This window comes from Eschscholzia californica, unplaced genomic scaffold (assembly GCF_041429995.1).
Source record: "Eschscholzia californica isolate CP2 unplaced genomic scaffold, dmEscCali1.0.p SCAF_3, whole genome shotgun sequence".
Taxonomy (NCBI): Eukaryota; Viridiplantae; Streptophyta; class Magnoliopsida; order Ranunculales; family Papaveraceae; genus Eschscholzia; species Eschscholzia californica.
Genome location: NW_028238420.1, coordinates 23024194 through 23045074, shown reverse-complemented (window position 1 = coordinate 23045074; position 20881 = coordinate 23024194). Strand labels below are relative to the sequence as shown.

The window sequence follows — 20881 nt, the reverse complement described above, 5'->3', positions numbered from 1 at the left end:
TTATGCTATTTGTCCGTGATAGAATAACAATTGAGACCAATAAGTCATAGGAACAGTTTTCCTACATCACTTCAGACAAAAAAAAATTGGGGAAATTTTCGACCCAAAAAAGACGCTCGATTTTGTTCCCTCCCTATTTTTTCGTTCTCTATTTTCCCCCTTTTCTTTCTTTTTCCTCTTCACATGATTTTGTTCTCTCCACCATTTTCTCATCTCCTCTTCAGCACGATTCATCTTCTTCTCGTTAGGGTTAATCGGTCCAGGGTTTCTGATTAGTGAAATTCTTTTTTCTTGCGGCAGGCTTAGGGTTTCTTTTGGATTTCTTCTAGGGTTTTGTGAATGGTTGATCGAGAAAACTTCGAGGGTTTCTGGTGCGAGTCTTCGCATCCAGGTTTGTGTTCTTCTTCATCTTCTTATTCATTAAATTGAGAAATCCAAAGTTTATGCTTTGGTGATATCAACTTGTTTTGTGTTATTTTACTACTATGCAGTAAGAACATAAGAATGAAATAAAACCCTAATATTCAATTCTTGGGTATTTGAATTGAACATTAGAATATGGTATTATCGGTTTATGGTGGTTCTGTTTCATTGTTTTATCTATGTGGTAAATAGATTCCGGATTTCTCATTTAGAACCAACTATTAGATTATTCTTTGTTGACGTTGTGTTACAAGTCATTATCAATACATTTAGGCATTTAATTATAGGTATATATCTTACGTATTTTCTCCCGAAATATGCTTAGGATCATGTCAATATATCCTTAAATTGCTCTTTCTACGTCTTATTAGTAACTAGTAAAGTATTTGTAATAGTCTAACTAGTAAAGTATCTGTGGTGTTCATTCATATTGAGAATATCTAAGACAGGAAATCTATTACTCTACAAAAAGACAGTAGTTTCTTATTGACCAAGGTTATAGCTTTAAGTTACAGTTTTTTCTCTTCATCTTCTACTGTGTGGATATCTATAGGATAAACATGAAAAGTAACTGAAGTTCGATTATAAGTTATAGCTCATGTATATTTATCAACTTCTAATATTAACAGATAGAGTTTGCCCCCTTCTGATTCAGGAGTTGATCTAAACTACAATAGTCGTGATGAGCAATTACAGCTCCTCAACAAAGGTGGTCTCTCTCTCTCTCTCTCATTTTTTTTTAGTTTAGTTCCTGCTAATAATATAGTTTTCGGCTAAACAAGGGGAGATGATTTGGTGTTGCTGGTGTTGAATGCAAGAGACGGAATGGTTGGTCTAGAGCAATTAGAAGATGATATAGATGATATTACACTTCAGAAAGCTCGCCGCACTTCTGGATCGATTAGTGTTATGTCTGGTGCAAGTGGATGGTTTACATGGAATACAAGTGTAGTGTTTTTTGTCATCATCCTATATTTTGTTTATCTCAGTCTAAGTTTGTCTTGGTGTAGCACAATAGTCTTTTTCAGGTTCTTTAGACAACAATCTCTTAATTTGGACTTACTATTACATGTCTGATTTTTTAGTCAAATCCACAACTCGAAAATCCTAAAAATGAAAAAAGACAAATCCGAAACCGTGTCATTTCAGATTTAAAGACATCAATTTTGAATCTATAAAAAACCAACACTACCTTATCATTATTAGGGCTGTTTCTTTTATTCACATATCTAGATGGTTTTTCCTACTTTTCTTCTATTTTTACCTATATAAACTTTTCTTTAATGTTGCTTACATAACTGGAAATGGCAAGTATCCTGGGCAAGGACAACTAAAAAGTAATAAACTGAAAGATCCATCCAAGAGACATACCTTGTTCAGAAAATTTTACGAGTTATCATAGTCGTTGTACTTGTTTGATGTTTGGACACTACCACAGCTTCCCCAACACTATCAAAGAGATGAGGAGGGGTTCTTTTATGTTAACTAAATTTGAGATCCGAAGTTAGAATGATACGAATAGTTTAAGTTTTCTATACTTGCATCTGGATGTTGGTACGAGTTGTTTGTTATGTTGTTTTAACTTAGTAGAGAGAGAGAGAGATAAAGAGAGAGAGAAAAAGAAAGATCATGGAGATGTTTTTGTAAATAAATCTAGTAGCAATTGAGTAATGAAAGTGAACCTTGTTTTGAACCGTCCCTATTGGCTATATTTTTGTAGTGGTTTGTTCCAAGTTTGGGGATAGCGGTGAGCTTGACATCAACTTGGAACCTCTTTATACATGAGTCGTGGTAGTATCATCCCTTATCTTCCCCGGTCATGGTAATATCTCTCCACCATTCTCTTTAAATTGATGTGCCTCTTAATCATTTGGTGTGTGGTATGCTTTGAACATTGAGGACAATGTTAGTCTTAAGTTTGGAGATGCGAGATATGGCCATGCCCAATGCATGACCATGGGTTTCAAAGACAGAAGAGTTCAAATTAGCCAAAATTTGAAAATTTTGAACATTTTGAGTGTGTGGTATGCTTTGGTGTGTGGTATGCTTTGAACATTGAGGACAATGTTACTCTTAAGTTTGGAGATGCGAGATATGGCCATGCCCAATGCATGACCATGGGTTTCAAAGACAGAAGAGTTCAAATTAGCCAAAATTTGAAAATTTTGAACATTTTGAGTGGATTTGCATGTGATTGTAGTGATAGTTTTAAGAATGTTGATGCATATGTGTCGAGTTTGATGAGTTTTTGTGATTGCTAATGACCTTTACATGAAAGTTGAATCTTTTAATGTTTGTGTTGTACCATATAAGTGACATCTTAGTGAAGAAGAAACATCTCTAAGAAACCTAAAGTAGTCATTAGTGGAGACTTAACCCATGTGAGAGCTCAAAGCCTAAATTGTCCTTCGAGTGTATTCTTCCGCGCTAACTTTGAGTAGAATGAAGAGATACTCAACCTCGTAACTTTACAAAATAGCTCAATTGATATCGTGTGCTCAATTTTCTTAGCCATTATGATTGACATTAGGATAGCGAATTAACCTTGCCCTTGTGTCCATGAAACCCGATAAGAATGCCAACTAGAGGAAGACGGATACTCCATCACCATCTATCATCTTATATCCCGAGAATGAAGACATGAGAAGAAAGAATGAAGAATGTCAAAAATAAGTACGTAAAAGGAAGGTTGATCGCAAGAATATAGTGTTGTGTGTGTTTTGTTTTGTTGTGGGTGATTATATGTGTGTTATGAAAAAGAAAAAAAAGGAATGAAAAAAAAAGAAAAGGGAAAAAGTGACATAAAAGAAAAAAAAAAGAAATAAAGTTGTTTATGAGTATGTTTGAGCATGCTACCTTTTTTTGCATTTGTAATGTGATTGTATATATGTGTTGTGTTTGTTTTCATGAATAAGTATTCGAAGCAAGAAACAAATGTAGAAGTGCTTGAGAGATTCAATCATGAAGAGGTTGACATTCTCGGAAATCCACCATCATCGTCCACTTTTGTATCCGCTAACCTTTAGAAGACATCCTTATAGGGTAGAATGTATGAGAAGGGCGAGTGAGCTTCCCCACTCTGTTTAGTGTCTAATTCCTTTTAGGAGATCATTCGTTCCAAAATATTGTCCTCACCTTTTTTATGTGTTGACTCCATGTTAAAGATCACACTCACGCATACGAGCCATTCTTTAGTGATTTCATACTTGAAGTGTATGTATGGGAGGCCAAAATCGAGGCGAACTGTACTAAACTAGGAATCAAGGCTTGGTGGCTTTGAAACATAGATGTTGTTATAGTATAGCACTTGCATTTTAGGATAAAACCATTAGTGAAGGATACTTGATCGATTGTGTTTCCGATCTTGTAGATTCTTTAAGAGAAGTTTCCTCCTTGCGGGACTCTTGAAGTCCAAGTTTGATAAATACTTAGATCCTCACCGATTGGGATCTTTGATAGGTTTTCAGATTGAGTCGGTAAGGCATTAGACATACTCTGTACCCCTCCCCCCATTATTTTGAGATTGATGTATCGACCCTACTTACGCGGATCCCTTATCTTCTCCTAAATCCCAGGCAGACCGGGTTGTGTTTGAGCCAGAGAACGACTTAGGCGCCTAAGAAAATCGTACCGACCCCCTAATTCTGAGCTTGCGTAACACACTTATTTCGGATTCAACTTCCCTGTTAACTTGATACGAGTTGTCCATTGGGTTTTTGGTCGTCTATTGACTTATCAACCGTAGTCAAGCGATGACCATTTTTTAAATCATCAGTGCACCTCTCTGTCTATTGGGTCGAAATTAATGTGTATGGAACACCTAAATCCGAGATAGGCTATTACCGATTGACGAGTCGCGTGCTGCGTGTTGGCACGCCGCAACACATCGTAGCCCGTTTAACCGTATTCTGTCATCATAATGACTACAAGGAATATGAGAAACCAAACGCGGCATACATAATACTCCGTACCTTCTCTGTGAAACCCTAACAGGTTCTCGTGGCACGTGCTTCGCACGCGTGACCATTTTGCTACCTGGACTGATAGTTGACCTTACCTATAAAACCCTAAAATCTTCTTCTTTTCGCTCTTTCCACCGTTCATCTTCTAAGCCCTAATCAAACTGTAAGTTGTCTCGATTTGACAAACTTCTTAACTTGTTTCCATTTTCTCTTCCTAAGGTTAAGTTTCAACAGGTTGTACCTCTTTATCTCTCTAGAAGTTGAGGAAAATGGTGGCTTTGAAGAAAACGGTAGGTTTTAGATCTTGGTTATTTCAGATTTCAGTTACATTTCTGGTTACACTTTATCTTAGGGTTGGGGTCTTCATCGAACGTCCGTACTTTTGTTGGTTGATTTTGCAGAAGAAGACTCATGAGAGCATCAACAACAGACTCGCTCTTGTGATGAAGAGTGGGAAATACACCTTGGGATACAAAACCGTCCTTCGGACTCTCAGAAGCTCCAAAAGTAATCTCTTAGTTCTAGGTTTTTCGGTCTTATGCATTTATGCTTTTGAAGGATTCGTGTTGTTGATTTTTAGTTTATATTTGCAGCGAAGTTGATAATCATTTCAAACAATTGCCCTCCCTTGAGGAAATCTGAGATTGAATATTATGCAATGCTTGCTAAGGTTGGGGTTCACCATTTCAATGGAAGTAAGTGTTCTGATCTGTATAACATTGATTCTACTCAAAGCCAATTTGTTTTGAGAATTGTCCCACATGGGAGAACGTCTATATAGCAACCAAGATTATAATGTCTAGGTCCTCTTCACTCATTCTCAATTGGTTTTGAGTTGGATGACCACAAACTTAACATCTACATTTTGTGATCCTTTAGCATTACATTCGTTCTTTCTTTCATTGTCACTTCTGATATTTATTCATTCTAGTGTTGTTGTAGCTTTTACAAAATTATTATTGTACCTAACTATGCTGAAGTCGAAAAATAACTATCAACTAGAGTAGAAAAGGATAGAGATTGATGCTAGCTTAAATTTAACCATGCCTTATGATAGACTAAATGCCCGTTATGCCCATATTGTATGTTCAATCTTTTACGCTAATTTTATCGAAGCTTTCTTAGTTGTAAATTTAGCAAGTTATTTGTTGAACATTGTAATCAAATACTATGTAAAACTATAACAATAATCTACTCTAAACCAATGTTGTCAAATCGTAAATCGTATCGTAAATCGTTTTTCATTTTACAAAATCGTATCGTATCTGTGAATCGAAAATCGTAAGATTTATAAATACATATATATATCATAACTATAATAACATAAATATTTACTAACACAAAGAATACTTATATAATAAATACTAATATAAGAATCATTAGCTCATTATCCTTATTATTTACTGTATTAGTATAACATAAAGAATACTAATACTAATATAATATAATAAACATAAAACAGTAACTTATATATACCTTCTTATTATTATTATTATTATTATTATTATTATTATTATTATAAGTATAGTAATATAATAATCATCAAGTTATTATTATACTACCATTAATCTAATCTAATATCAAGAAAGAAAAAGAAGAGTAAAGAGACCAAAAAACAGACTTGAGAGAGGCAAGGAGAATGGGTTATTCTAGAGAGAGAAAGAGGTCGTATGTATCGTATTATCACTGTGTAGTTCTAGAGAGAGAAAGAGACCAAAAACCATGAGATGGAGTAAAAATACCAAGAAATCTAAAATCAGATGCGAAGTTAGGGTTTTTGAAGAGAGAAGAATGAAAAATATGAAAAAAAAAAAACACATCTGGTTTAATGGTATTTACTGATTGAAGGAAGGTGAAGTAATTTTTTCTCTTCATTTTCTTGATTTCTTTGTCTGATTTCTTCAAATCCCCTCTTATTTCTTTAGTCAGGGCTTGAATTTCGAATCTGGATTAAAAAACCCTTCAAATTTTGTTCGTTATTTGGATCGTGGGATTCACAATAAATCCCACGATTCGCGATTCAGTTAGGGATTCTGCCAAAAAATTGCACGATCCCTTACATTTTAATTACAACATCCAGATTAAGTAAATCATAAGATCTATTGCGCTTAATACGAATGAAATCATAGATTGATGCTACCTTCGAGTAACATGTTATGGGCAGTGAAAGGCTAATTAACTTGGGAACGTGATGATTCTCAGTTTCAAACTAGTAGATTATACTAAGCATTAAACTTGGCACCGTGATTAGCTTAAATTTCTATTTATATAGAGAAATAGGACTATCTAGTTGTATCTTGTTCATCATTCAGAAATGGATTAACATTTGTAATTATTTGTTTGATTCCAGACAATGTTGACTTGGGAACAGCATGTGGTAGATACTATCGTGTTTCATGCCTAAGCATTGTTGATCCTGGTAAGACAACTCTGTTATCTTCTGTAATTGCAATTGGTATTGAAATCTCCGATTGGGGCAAATTCTGATACTTCCTAGATCTTTATTTGCAGGTGACTCTGATATCATCAAGACTCTACCTGGTGGTGACCAGTAAGCTTTGAAGTGCTTTTGTTTCCCGAATAGGATTGATTTTTCGGTCTCTTGGACAGTTTAGTCTATAGAACCCAAATACATCCTGGTTGGGATTTTTGGAATAGGATTGATGCTTTCTTATTTCCAACCTAGTTTTTCCCATGTCTGCATTTTGTTGGGTTCCATATTTGTTGAATGTACTAGCTTACAAAAGCTTAGATATACAAAAGATCCTTGAAAAATTTGAATTATTACAGGTCTTGGTTCCTTTTTATCCTTTTACTGAACTCTCGACATTTTGAAGGCCCAGTTTGGTTTAATACGCGTTTGGTTCAAAAAATTGTGGCTTGTTTATAATTGCTTTTTAAAAAGTCGGTAACGTCAAAAGACCGTTAACTTCATATTTTGTCATCATTAGTAAACATTCACCGCCATCACAACTACTTCACCATCTCCATCACAACAACTCAGCCACCACAATCACTCCGCCACACTTGCCACCACCATCACCAACATTTCACCACTTCTCTGGCAACTACCACATTCGTCGCAACTCCATTACCACAACTATTTTCCAACCACCAAAAACCAACATTTCACCACTTCTCTCGCAACTACCACATTCGTCGCAACTCCATTACCACAACTATTTTCCAACCACCATAAACATTTTACAACCCCTGTACACCTTCGCTGCCGCTCCACAACCATCACCAGCACTCCACAACCATCACTGGCAATTCACCACATCCCCTACAACTCCTCGACCTCCAGAGTAACTCCATTACCACCACTCTTCTTTCGCCGTAACCCCACCACCAAAACTACTATTCTACAACTTCACTAGAATACTAGTCCATCGGTAATGTTTTGTCACTGATAACCCGTTGGTTTTAGTGCCATCGCCACCAATCAACCACTCCACCACACTATACGACCTCTCCCAACACCAAGTCACCGTCGTCATTGCAACTTACCAACAACCCTACCAACACCCCTCCATTTTACCACAACCATCACTACTACAACTCCACCACCATCACTAATCACCGTTACAACCGCCACAACACATCCACTACCATTAAACACTACCACCACCTCATTACCAACATAATATAATTCTTAATATATACTACCATGATCAATACCAAACCACAATCACTACATATGGTTCAAAATTTTCAAATTCTGATCCTTATGTGTGTGTAAAAATTAATAATTTTATGTTATTGTATTTTATTTTGGCCAGCGCTTTGGGGAAAGCTACATAGTTTCCGGGGGTGTGAAATTTTAAAAGGAATATGCAAGATTTTGAAAATTTTGCGGGGAAACATATTTTATGGGGAATATGGTTCAAAATAAAAAACCCTGCACCTCACCTCCCTGCACCTCACCTCTCTCTCTCCCCACCATTCTCTCTGTCTTCTCCGACTAGGTCGCTGGGCGAAAAATTTCCCTATAACATCTTACCAAATAAATTTGTCAAACTAAGTTGACCAAATTTTGACCAAGTCTTCACACACCGGAAACTATTTAGCTTTCCCCAAAGCGCTGGCCTTTATTTTTTATTACTAATATATTTCTTATTAATTAATGATATACGACATCAAGCTTTTCACCTAGGTTTGCCCCTCTCAGTCCTACCCACCCGTGAACCAAGTCATCATAGCGCAGTCCATTCTCCTAACACTAACAACTTAAGGATATTTCTCACGAGGGAGCCTTCTATTTTAGTAGTAGTGTAGATGAGGAAACTCTTCTTTAGTAAATTTTTTTTTTGAGAACTCGACATTTTAGTTAAACTAATAATTAAAAGGGCCAAAAGTCCAAACTAATAATTAAAAGGGCCAAAAGTCCAACAGACTTATTATTATTTATATCTTTAATAACCTCAATTCGATAACAATGGACTCCGCTCCTTTTGAGAGTCCAACCCGGGACTTCCATCATTTTGGAGTTTATATCAACACCACAAACCACTTGGGCAACCAAGTGTTGATAATAATTCTTTTTCTTGTGCTGTAAGTTTTACTAATTTTTATGTTTTGTGATCTTTGCATAACATAAATAGAGTTATTCGTAACTCAAAATTTCATTCTACTATGATATAAAAGCATTCTTGTCAACTACTGATTATCATTCTTTCATATTATCATTCCTTATTCCTTGCGAAGTTTCTTATTATGACGTCGTAATCCATCGTTCCTCATGTTCTTCAACATTGGTATCTTTTCCTCACTTAAGTTCCATGATTCATTTCAAATGCACTAGTAATTTTTTAATTTTTTTTGCTTTGGAGGCCTTAATGTCCTCTGATAATGAGCCGAGTTAACTTTATCTCTATCTTGTCTTGATTAAGACAAAGTCTGGGTTGAAGTAGGAACTTCCTTTCTCTAAGTTATAGAGAGATAGACAATAATCGGATTCTGACTTATCAGTAATCCTTCTTTCGGATTATCCGAGATAGACAAAAATAAGAAGAAGAATTTATGGAGTCGACGCGAGAATAAATTCTCTTTCCTTTAGACATTTTGGTTGCCAATATATGGACAACCAAATATTTTATATGGACAACTATTTTCGGGCTCGGTGTAAGTCAACCATTTTGACTTAATTGATTTTAATTGAATAAGGGAACAACTCTATTAAATTAAAACATGAAATAATCTAGGACCATTAACAAATAATTGTTTTTTTTTAGTAGAGCCGTACATTCATTCATAAGTGATCAACATCACGAATTTACATGGTAGATATTGTTATTTCTCTCCTCAACTTCATAAGAGTTACATAAGATAAGTTCATAGAACTTTCGAATGTGAAGTGCCTCATGAAGGGACAAAAATTGACTCGCCACTGACTAAAAGCAAAGACCCTAAAGGCCGACAAAAGATCCTGAAGATCGTGAATGAAAAGACCCTAAAGGTCGACAAATTAAATAATTACAATACTAATAAAAAACGAATCAAGATGGTTTCCAATCCCCTTTCTTTGCACTAATCGGTCTTCCATTCTTTCAATCCTCCATTTGAAAGTTGTGATGGTGTAGGAAAAAGATATATTATGTAATGCTGTGGAGGAACTGCCATAGATCGAGTTTTATAACCATTTTACCATCATCAAAAGCAGCCAATGGATTGGTTAAGTTACAGTGATCGTAACCTTGTTTTTCCACTTCAATAATAAAATCATTCTTGTACTCAAATAAGAGAGAATCGACAACTTTAAATTATTCTTAGTAGCCCCTAGAGTGTACATGTAGTGTGATTTGCCTGAACCACAGTTGTGACTGAGATGAAGATAATAAAGCAATTGCATAAGAGAATCAGAAGAGAAACCAATAATAATAGAGTGATGCCCCCTTAAGAAATGTTGTCCATATAAAAAATTTTACTTTTCTAATTGTCCACATAAAATAGTTGTCCATATAAGAAAGCTGGTTGTCCACGTATTGGCCACCAACATTTTACACCCCCGTAACAGTACCAACAGTTAGGGTGCATGCCTTCGGGATACAACGACTATTTTTTCAGAATTTACGATGGTACTTCTATATTCTAAAAGCGAGCGAACCTTCGTAAATAATACGAGCTTTTGGACTGATGCGAATGGATGTTCTAGACATTTAAACGTTATAACTTCACTCGGCAGTTCTCTCTTCAGAATTCCAGACACATCCCGGAATACTTCTAAAATCATATTTATATTCCAGACACATACCAGAATACTGATTTTAGAAGAGAATAGAACAAGACAATGAATTGAATTCACTCAGAGACTTCTTTATTCAGAGTTCTAAATATACTAATATTTCTAAGATCAAAATTATATTCCAGACACATACCAGAATACTGATCTCAGAAGAAAAGAGAAGAAGATAATGAATTGGATGATGAATTGAATGAATTTGGTTTGTTATACAGGAATCGAATGGGTACACGTGTCTTTTGGAGTCAATGGACACATCCCTTCAAAATGGCGGACTCAACTTGAAATAACTGAATATTAGAGTCGGTGGCAATCTGGAGCGTTAAATTTGGCTAAATAACTTGGGTGGAAGGCCTACCCTTGGATCTTACCCAAGTAGAGTCCAACAGATGAGGCAATTAGCTGTTAGATTGATATCTACCGAAATCCCACTCCTATACCGAAGCGGGTGGAACGCCAGCTGTTGGATCCTCTCGGATCTAATGCTTCTTGAGGCGTCCCACCAAGATCCGGAAGGATCTTGAGCGCGACCGTCAGATCTAGACAATTTTCACAAAGTGAACGCGAGCCATCCAGATCTGGACGTGTTCGCTTCGCTCAAATGGCCCTCAATCTGACTTGTCTGGTTTGATGCTTTAGCCCCTAATTTGACCAATCTTCGTTCAAACTTTAAACTTGAATTTCTCATTCATGCGGGATCGGATTCGAGTGATTCTTGGGTATAAGTGGAAGGGCTCGACGAGATGAATGAAATGACGTAATCCTTTTCTGAGTTTGACAAGTCGGGTCGAGACAAAATCGGCTTCGATTCCAACGATCCCCCACATGAATGAAAATTCGAGGTTTACTATGATATATACAAACATACTATATTGACATACAGACACTAGCAGAGCTCATATGCAGAACTTGGCTGCATCGAAAGAAGGTAGTCTTTCGACTTTGAAACCTTTCCTAGTGAGTAACTACAAAGTCTACAAGGACGACAATGAACTTTTTGTCTTGAACCGAGTCCTGAAAATTGTAAACCAAATTAGCTATCAAACAACTAATCCCTTATTTACTTAGGTTCTTGGTTGTGTTCATTTCGACCCTGAACAATCTCGATTTCATGTGTGCTTTAGAGAAGTCGTCCTAGACGACCTTCTCATAGAACCTGTTAGGTTATGGTTCCTTCAAGTGTTCTAAGTGGAATTTCGGACATCTAATGTCTAACACTAGTACCCCTAGGATCTCATGCATAAACATAATAATGAACTAAGTAGAATAGATATTGTTACCTTAATTGTTATTTTTCCCTCGAACCTTTCCAATCGAATGCGAAGATCAAGAGCTCCAATTGCTGCTTATCTACTTGACACACTCGAGTAATCAACTTGATCCCCCTCCTCAAGTTTAGCTAGAACTTTAATAGAGGTTAGATGAAGAACACCCCCTTCTTTAAACTAGATAGATAGTTGGAAACTAATTCTCCCTTTCTTTCTTTACTTGATGTTGTAGAGTAAGAAAGCTCCTTGAGAATTTTCCACAACCAATTCTCCTCTAATTATGGCCTTTACAGAATCCTAGGTTAGAGTAAAACCCTAAACAAGTTTTCTAAAAAGCCCAAAAGAAGAGGTTTAGGATTTTGTATAAATTAGAAACATGTTTCCATCTTTTCTCTTTCCTAAATTTGTCCAGCCAATACATGCCCAAAAAGGGCAGATCTTGCCGGCCAAGCATGGCCGACCCCTATAATGGGCCTTAACCCCCTTTTGAAGCCCCACCTCAAAACCCTATTGTGTCGGCCTTTTGTACTATCTTTGCCTAAATTTTCTTTAGGCCTTTTGGAAATATTTATGGGTCTAACCCATGTATATATGTCTCATCTCTAGTCATATTTTCCGATCAAGTTGACACTCTTTAGTGTAACCCTACCTAGGATCTGGTCGAAGTTACCCGCGAATCGCTTCGTGATTGGACGATCGTAGTTGGTTTCTAGCTAAACACTACAATCCCTAAATCGTCCGGACTTGATGATCTTCTTCATCAATTGTCCTATCCGACAAATTACTCGCATTGCATCTTTGGTCGAAGGATATCTCCTTCAGAACCGGCACCAATTCACACACATATAGGTTATCCGTAATAAGGTATCCTGCTATACCTCACGTTAGAATCAAGTTCTAAGTTTTCGGATTCATTAAAAGCTTAAGCTTAGCCTCTCACTGCAGGCAACACTATTTTCATCTTAGGAATGGGTAAGAGATAGAATCCTTACAGTATTACTGTCAAGTCAAGATAGATCTTCAGTTGCCCTTTGAACCTAGATCGTGGGATCTACAATCATCTAGGTAGGGTTTCACCATACCTTTACTCATTTACTTTAGGCATTTTTGCCCTATTCCCCTTGATGATGTAATTTTAACTCTCTTGTTCACCCTTGTTTTATACGGATCTGTCAGGTAACTTAGGATTTAACGTAACTCTAATTTATGCATTCCTTAAGAGCAATTTCTTTACGGTGCTAGTCTATTTCTTTTTAATTTTCTAGGCTTACCGTATTAGTGCATACGCAACAAATGCTTAGTTTTATTGCGTGCACTGGTTTCAATCACAAACAAATATCCCCTATGAAGTTCACCTACTTCCTTTGCTTTCTCCAGATTAATGAATCCATCAAGGCCTTTATGATTACATTTGCAATCCAGCTGTGCACGTCTGCCCTTTGAGGAATTTTGTGATATCGTAGCCTTTAGTGATTTTTCAAATCCACTGTTAGAATTTGTATCTGAGATTCAAGTGTTGTCAACATATCTTGATTTTTCTTCGTTTATGATATGTACAACCAAATTATACGAGTTTACTCAGATACCTAAGAACTATTTGTTACTCATATAACTCTTTCTTGAAATTGTTTAAATTCAAGTGTTTATGCTTATCGTGGTCCTTGAGTGGTTTACCATCCTCAGTCCAAACATGTACTTTAAACTATCAATTATGAGTAACGATTCAATCTGGAAGAACATTAGGATCATATTTTCTCAAACTCTTCTTCATTCCTGACTAATAACGTATGTTATCTTGAACAGTTGATTCACTGTTGAATCTCGTTACTTAGTTTACGGTTAGAAAGGGAAGTTCTTTTCATTTGTGTTTTTCCAGATTTGTTGAGTGCATTCTTACTTAGACATTCACTTCATCACTTATATTCACATACTTGATTTCTTAATCTTGTCACAGGTGAATGAATATAATTATAGTTCTTAGCTCAATGAAAACATATCGACCAAACTTTCTTTTTGGCTAAATGTGGTTTCTGAGGTACTCCATAATTTCCCTCTTCCGACATCTTTATGACGTTATACCTTTAGGAGAATTTGGAGACCTTTATGCCATTTAATTCTTTATAAGTGTCTTTTCAATTCCTTCTCGGTTCCCCCCACATTTCAAGAGTATTTTCATTCTTATTCATCAACTTAGATGGAGTCTTACAATATTCCATATAGGGTACCATTGATGCACCCGAAAGTTTGCACACCCAAGCGGAGGTATCAAGTAGTAACCTGGCAAAGTCGGGGTCGATCCAAGGATAAGAGGGTAACTCGAATATTCAATGGTCTAGACCACCGGTCTAGGTGTCACTAGCTAACTTAGACAAAAACGAAAAAGAACAAAGGTAAGCGGGGGTTTTTATCGAATGAGCAATAAAAGAAGAAAACAAGTAAAACTAACTAGATAATCAAAGTAAGAGGGCGAAAGAGATTCGAGAGAAGTCCGATGAGAGTTTCGAAGAAGAGTCGGAGGAACACGAGTCGAGAGACAAACAACTGAGAGAGGTGTCAATGTTCGACAATCCGTAATGATAAACCTACAACTACGTGTGGCCCGATCTAATGTGTCAAAGTACAATCGATGTTCGCCTCCTAAGGTAGGTGTCTCTAAGCACTATGTATATTCGGGGATCATATTTAGTTAAACAAACGTCCTAATCGGTTAATCCCGAGTCATCGAGAGTGCTGTCTAGTTGCCTACCTATGTAAATGCATGACAAGAAACATGAAATTTGACTTAAACTACAATCGATATCGAATACTTCGTTTCATCTATTAACTATGTGAGGTGCATGACAAAATACCTGAAAATATGATTGAAACGATAATCGAATTAAAAGAACCTCAATTGATAATCATAACAATAAATCATATCAAACATAATTGCAAATTCATCACAACTTCATCTCATAACCGACACACTAAAGTTAGCTAAACATGGTGGTTGAATAATAAATGACAAGAAGATGATGATAGAAACCCCCTTTTTGGATGTGGTGCGAGGCTAAGATAATCGGAAAATGTTAGTCTTTAAGGTGCAGCCGCTCTCCCCTTAGCGAATATCTGGATTCCCTTTAGAATTGCAATTTGGGTGTCCCCGAGCAAAAATTAGAGTTCCCCATAGAAATCAGTCATCTCCTACCTCAGTTTTTACTCAAACTCCATTAAAACTTAACCCTAGCTTTCTCTCTCTAGAAATTTTTGAAGGAGTTGAAGGAGATGTCTTTCGACCAAGGTGACAATGCGAACAATTTGTCGGATAGGACAATTGATGTGGAAGATCATCAAGTCCGATTGATTTAGGGATCGTAGAGTTGTAGCTAGAGACCAACTACGATCGTCGAATTACGAAGTAATTCGCGGCTAACTTCGATCGGATCCTACAACGGGTTACACATAAGAGTGACAAATTGATCTAGGATATGACTAGTGGGAGTGAGATATAATCATAGGAGTGTCCCATAAACATATCTCATAGGCCTAAAAAGGAATTAGGCAAAGATAGTACAAAAAGGCCAAAAACAGGGTTTTTGGGCCTAGACCGGTTCGGGTACTTTTAGGCCTCGGATTGGGCTGATTTTTGGAGGGACGTTTCCTTATGTTATGAAAATTAAATCTGCCAATTTTGGCTGGGTTTGGACGTCATCTCCTTAGGGAATTGAGAAAATACCAATAGTTGCTATTTTCGACTATTTCCCTAAATCTTATTCTAAAGGGTGTTTTGGGAAACCTAAAAGGAGGTGGATTCTTATTAGGGTTCTATATAAACACTCTTAGGGCAGAGAATAAGGGGTGGAATTTCTCTCTAAGCTTTCTTACTCTACCACATCAAGTAGAGAGGAGAAAGTGAGCTAATTCCCAAGCTATCTTCTAGTCAAGCAAGAAGGTCTTCTTATTATCCAACCACCATTGGTGTGCTAGCTATACAACAAGGTGGGAGATCAAATTGATTGCTCGTGTCCCAAGTAGAGGAGCTACACTTGAAGCTCTTGGTCTTCTTCAATCAATTCAACTAGTTCGAGGGAAAAGCGATTAAGGTAATCTACTATCTCCATTAGATTAATTACTAGTTTTGCATGTGATCCTGGGAATACTAGTGTAGACATTAGATGTCATATTTCCGCTATAAACACTAGTAGAAGGGTGTAAATCCCTACAGTGGCGTCAGAGCCTCTTGCCATTAACTAGTTTTTGCTAAGAATCGAACTAATTAATATGCTTGATAGTTTGAAAATTGAGTTTATGAAAGTATTTTAAAAGGTGTTTTAAAAGGTATTTTTAACTCATAATTTGATAGGATTCAATAAATTTTCAAATTGAGAATCACATTGATGATTAAAAGTGTTTTAAAAGTCTCAATTTGATTGAATTTCAAACTAATCCATGCTTGATTAAATTGATAGTTATGTTTAAAAAGATTTTAAAACATAAAATTTGATTAATTTTGAATTGGATTCAAAGATTTTTCAAAATTAATTTCAAAATTGTTCTTTGAAAAATTTCAAAAACCTAGATTTTGATCCAAAATTGGTTTGATTAAGAGTTGTTTTTAAGTTTTGGAAACTTTTGAAAAACAAAATTTTGGAATTTTAGAATTTGAGAAGTGTTCTAAAAAGAGTAGTTTTGACTTTAGGAAGCTCTCAAAACAAATTTGGAAAAATTTAAAAGTGTCTAAAAGTTTTAAAAAATTTTAGAAGTGTTCTAAAAGGAATTTCAAAAATTTAAGAAAATTTTTAAAATTGGAAAATAGCAACTTAGAGTTGCATAAGAAATTTTTTTTTTTTTTTCTTTTTGGAAACTAGGGTTTTGAAAAACCCTAGTGTCCGGCCAGGAAGCTTCCTGGCCGGACCAGAAGCTCCTGGATGCGTCCTCTGGACGCGTCCAGAGCAGCTGCTGAGACGCGTCTTGAAGACGCGACCAGCAGCTGCGACAGAAGCTTCTGGACGCGTCTTGAAGACGCGTCCAGAGCAGCTACTAAGGACGCGTGTTGAAGACGCGACCAGCAGCTGCGAAGGAGCTTCCTGGACGCGTCTAGGACGCGTCCAGAGCACTCGACCAGACGCGTCATGGAGACGCGTCTGGGAGGTTCTGGGTGTCTCGGACTAGTCCGAGACACCTAGTGCTGGTCCGGTCCAGTACCAGACACGTCTAGAACGCGTCTGGTACATGGACTAGCGTCCTGGCTCCGGCCAGGACGAGACCAGGCCTTGATAGGCCTCGGCCAGGACATGCCGGCCCTATGGGCCGTGCTATGTCCGGACCTTGTCCGAGCCCTTTTTGGGCTTGGGCCGGGACTTGTCTAGGACTTGTCCCGGGCTTTTTCGAGGCTTTTCGGACCACGAAAAGGGACCATCATTCGAGTGGGAGTTTTTGCCAAAAATTTTTCCGATTCCAACCAAATAATTCCAAAATCAATCCGGGCCATCCAATAGCCCAAAACGGATTTCTCTTTAAATTGATTTATGAAATCATTAAGAATCGAACCAATATTTTTTCCGAAATTGACCCGGGCTTTCTCGAGCCCAAAACGGAGTTTTTCTTAAAGATGATTTTAGAAATCATAAAAGATAAAACCGGAAAGCACCACTAGTAGAATTCTTCGAATTTAGACTTAAGGTCCGTAATGTGACATGTGATGTCAACAAAAGTATCTCCCAAGATAATCATACATATATAATTCTTAGCCTTGATATATTATATGATTGCATGTGATGTGAATGCGGGAAACTAGTATGGCCATAGATTTATTTCTTTATTCTTGTTTTAAGCACGGATGGGTGCATGCTTTGTAATTAATTTTAATTTCAAGTTTATACGATCTGCGAATCGTTAGAGTCTTGTAATTAGAGTTTAGGGTCTATGAGTCCATTGAAGAAACTCGAGGATGAAATCCAAAGGCGAGTGGGAGAAATCAATGGAGGTTCAAAGATGGCGATCTAAGACGAACCAAAAGGCGAAACAAGAAGAAAACCAAGGGTGATTAGATCTTCTAGGTTAGGGGCCATACTAGGATCCATGTCTGCTTGATTTACTTTCTCGCGCGCATTTACTTACTTATTTATGCTTTATGTCGTGGATGTTAGTTAGGCTAAATAGTTCACTATAACAAACGCCAGACTAGCGTAAAAGTCCCCAAAAGTAATCTTGAGTAATCGCCTATCCAGATTAAGACACTCGTTGCGCCCTTGTTCGAGGAAGGTGGGTCGGCCTTCGCAGAGTACCTCCTCTACCTTGGGACAATGCGGGTAGGTCTATAGAAGAGGCCTACACGTCTAAATGGTTCTACTCAACGAGATCAGCAAGAGAGTCTTGGATACTCGAGGCAAAAGGATAGATTAGTCATTCATTAATGAAATCTATCAACCAAGAGTCATAAGGTATGATCAGTGAAGAAGTTCGCTCACCCGGAACGACGGAGTCAAAGGGTAGGGCCTTCGTCCGCTTTACTTCGAAGAACTGGGGTCTTGGAATCACTTATTCAATCGGGGACGATTTTATATTGAATAATGTGGGAAAACTAATGTTTTTCAAAAACGATAACGAGTTTTAAAACTTTGCCATTACTTTATGTAGTTTTAAAGATGACACAAGGAAACAAGTTCGACCTTGGAACATACCTAAGGAAGGTGTTAAACGAAAACATCCATGAAGGAAGGAATCGGGAGATACTTCAAATATTGGATGGAGAGTTTAAAAACAAGCTAAATGTCTCAGACTATCCAATTTTGGATTTTTTGACTGCTAAGGAAATAGAGCATCAAGAGGATGATCAAAAGAGGGCAGAACCAGAATCAATGACTTCTCGATTGTTATCAGCCATGGAGGCTACTCTTAACGAGAAACCTCTGAACATGGAAGTCCCCTCCATCACTCCGAAAACTGAGGATTCAATCCGAAGCAAAGCGAGAGTGGAGAGGTTTGATACAACCAGTAAATTATTGCGTCTGCGCCTCGAGAAAGGAAAACCAGTAGGTCCTCATGTTCGGCAAATGATAGAACTCTTTGCTAAACTAGAAGAGCTGGGTTCTCCTGTTAGCCAATCGGCGGCTAATGACATGATCCTCTATTCACTTCATGAAGGGTTCAATCTATTTAAGATGGAATATGCGATGAATGGATGGAACAAGCCTTTAGAGGAACTTGATGCAATGCTTCAGGCAGCAGAACGACTAACAATGGACTTGGAGCCAAAGAATAAGATTCTTGTGGCTCAAGAGAACAAGAGGCAGAAGAAGAAACCCGCGTTAAAAGGAAAAGGCAAGCGTATTGCTAAACCTCAAAACAAAGGTATTCAATCTACGTCAAGATGTTTCTACTGCAGTGGCATAGGCCACTGGAAAAGAAACTGCCCTAAGTTCTTGGAGGACAAAAAGAATGGAACAGTAGCTTCCAATTCAGGTATAAACAGTTAACTTATCAAATACCGAAAAATTCCCAAACCTTGGTATATGATACCTAAAATTGCCCTTTCATTGTGAATATACAGGCGCAGCTGGGAACTGAGTATTTGGCTAAGGAAGACAAGATCCAAGAGGGAGCAGAAGCCTCGACTGCTAAGGATGCTGAAAGGGATCGAAGTCTACTTTAGGCCCTATTCTAGATTAATCGTTTTTCTAGTTTTTTAACATCATCTCTGTACTAAGTATTGTGGAGAATCAATAAAGAATTTTATTTCTAAATTGAGATGTTAATAAGTGCTAAGTTTAACAAACTATACCAAAAGATTCTAAACTTGGTCAAAAACCTATAAGATAGGTTCATCCCAATCGAAAGGGATGAGGACAACAAGTCCACTATAACCAAAACATGAATCAAACTGACAAGAAAGAAAGCCTTGAGTCAAAAACAGAGATTGATCTTCAAACGTACTTCTAACCTATCCATATTTGGAGTGTCCAAATGGATTAAGATGAAGAACACGAATCAAACTCTATCCTCCAAAATCCATTTAGTCTAGACATAGCTTCTCACAAAACTACCAAAATTCCGTCTAACAGCTAAGCTTGTAAAAGCATTACAAAACTAGCTAATATCTGACGCAATTTCTTTTAAAAGAAATTTGGGCTTCTTCCATAACTAATCAAGAGAACAAAGTGTTTGTTGCTCATGATAGTATTCTTCTAATAATTAGCACACCTAGTAGTCTGGGAGAAAACACTAATTATTAAGAATAAGTGGGAGAAAAGTACAAGTCGATTTAATTCGATCATGAGAAAAATCATGGAGGGTCATGAAGAAAAATCATGAAACTTGTACAAGTCGATTAAATTCGACCAAGAGCAACAAACTGTGGCTCCTCGGAAAAGGAAAGGTTAAAGACATGATCTAATAAACCCACCGCACAAAAGCGAATGTCATTCGCCGGAGAACTCTCAAAACAAGTGAAAGTGTCTCTAAAGGAATATCTCAAAGTAGTTGAGAAAATTCCAAATTGTTGTTCAAAAGCCCTAAAAGGTCAAATCTCAAAGACTCAGAAAATAAAGGTTATTTCTGAAGAGATAAAAGACCTGCGCAGAAACGGAAACTGACTCTAGATTTTGGCTAGAAGCCAAAATCATCGTGGAATCCATATCTCGTCAAGACATGAAGCTTGATAATTTAAGTCAACAAAAGACCTAAATTGGTTTTCCAAAATAGAAAACTGAGAAGGATGGAAACATTCGTGTTTCCCGAAACGAGACAAGAAGAATAAAGATTCTTCCAATCAAGTTATGTCCACAAGCATGCTTCAGAAATCTATCGACGGATTAAAAGCACGCAAGAGTTAGAATCTTCGATTCAAAAGGCAATCAGAGAAATTTGATTCCTGGAGAATGAAGAAAATCTTGAATCACGAGTTTCAAGAAGGTAAGTGGGAGTAAACAAACCTTCCGGGTCCGTATGCAGAGTACATACAAAAGATTGAGTACGACATAAGGTGTTGTATAACAGTAACGAACTGA

General features: G+C 37.1%; 1 protein-coding gene across 1 annotated transcript; it reads left to right on the top strand.

Annotated features, from left to right (window-relative positions):
• Positions 1-4414: 4414 nt before the first annotated feature.
• LOC147549078 (large ribosomal subunit protein eL30-like) lies at positions 4415-7160 on the top strand. Its single transcript, XM_086668827.1, has 6 exons — positions 4415-4548; positions 4620-4675; positions 4787-4892; positions 4979-5080; positions 6736-6804; positions 6897-7160. Exons 2-6 carry the CDS (start codon positions 4655-4657, stop codon positions 6938-6940), a joined length of 342 nt encoding a protein of 113 aa, XP_086524953.1. The 5' UTR covers positions 4415-4548; positions 4620-4654; the 3' UTR covers positions 6941-7160.
• The last annotated feature ends 13721 nt before the right edge of the window (positions 7161-20881 follow it).

What these genes read in the sequence shown, in the direction of transcription:
- LOC147549078 (XM_086668827.1), top strand. Translation starts at nt 4,655, where the DNA reads ATGGTGGCTTTGAAGAAAACG. An exon ending in GGTTCACCATTTCAATGGAA is followed by an intron (nt 5,081 to 6,735) that starts GTAAGTGTTCTG and finishes GTTTGATTCCAG; the next exon opens with ACAATGTTGACTTGGGAACA. An exon ending in CCTAAGCATTGTTGATCCTG is followed by an intron (nt 6,805 to 6,896) that starts GTAAGACAACTC and finishes CTTTATTTGCAG; the next exon opens with GTGACTCTGATATCATCAAG.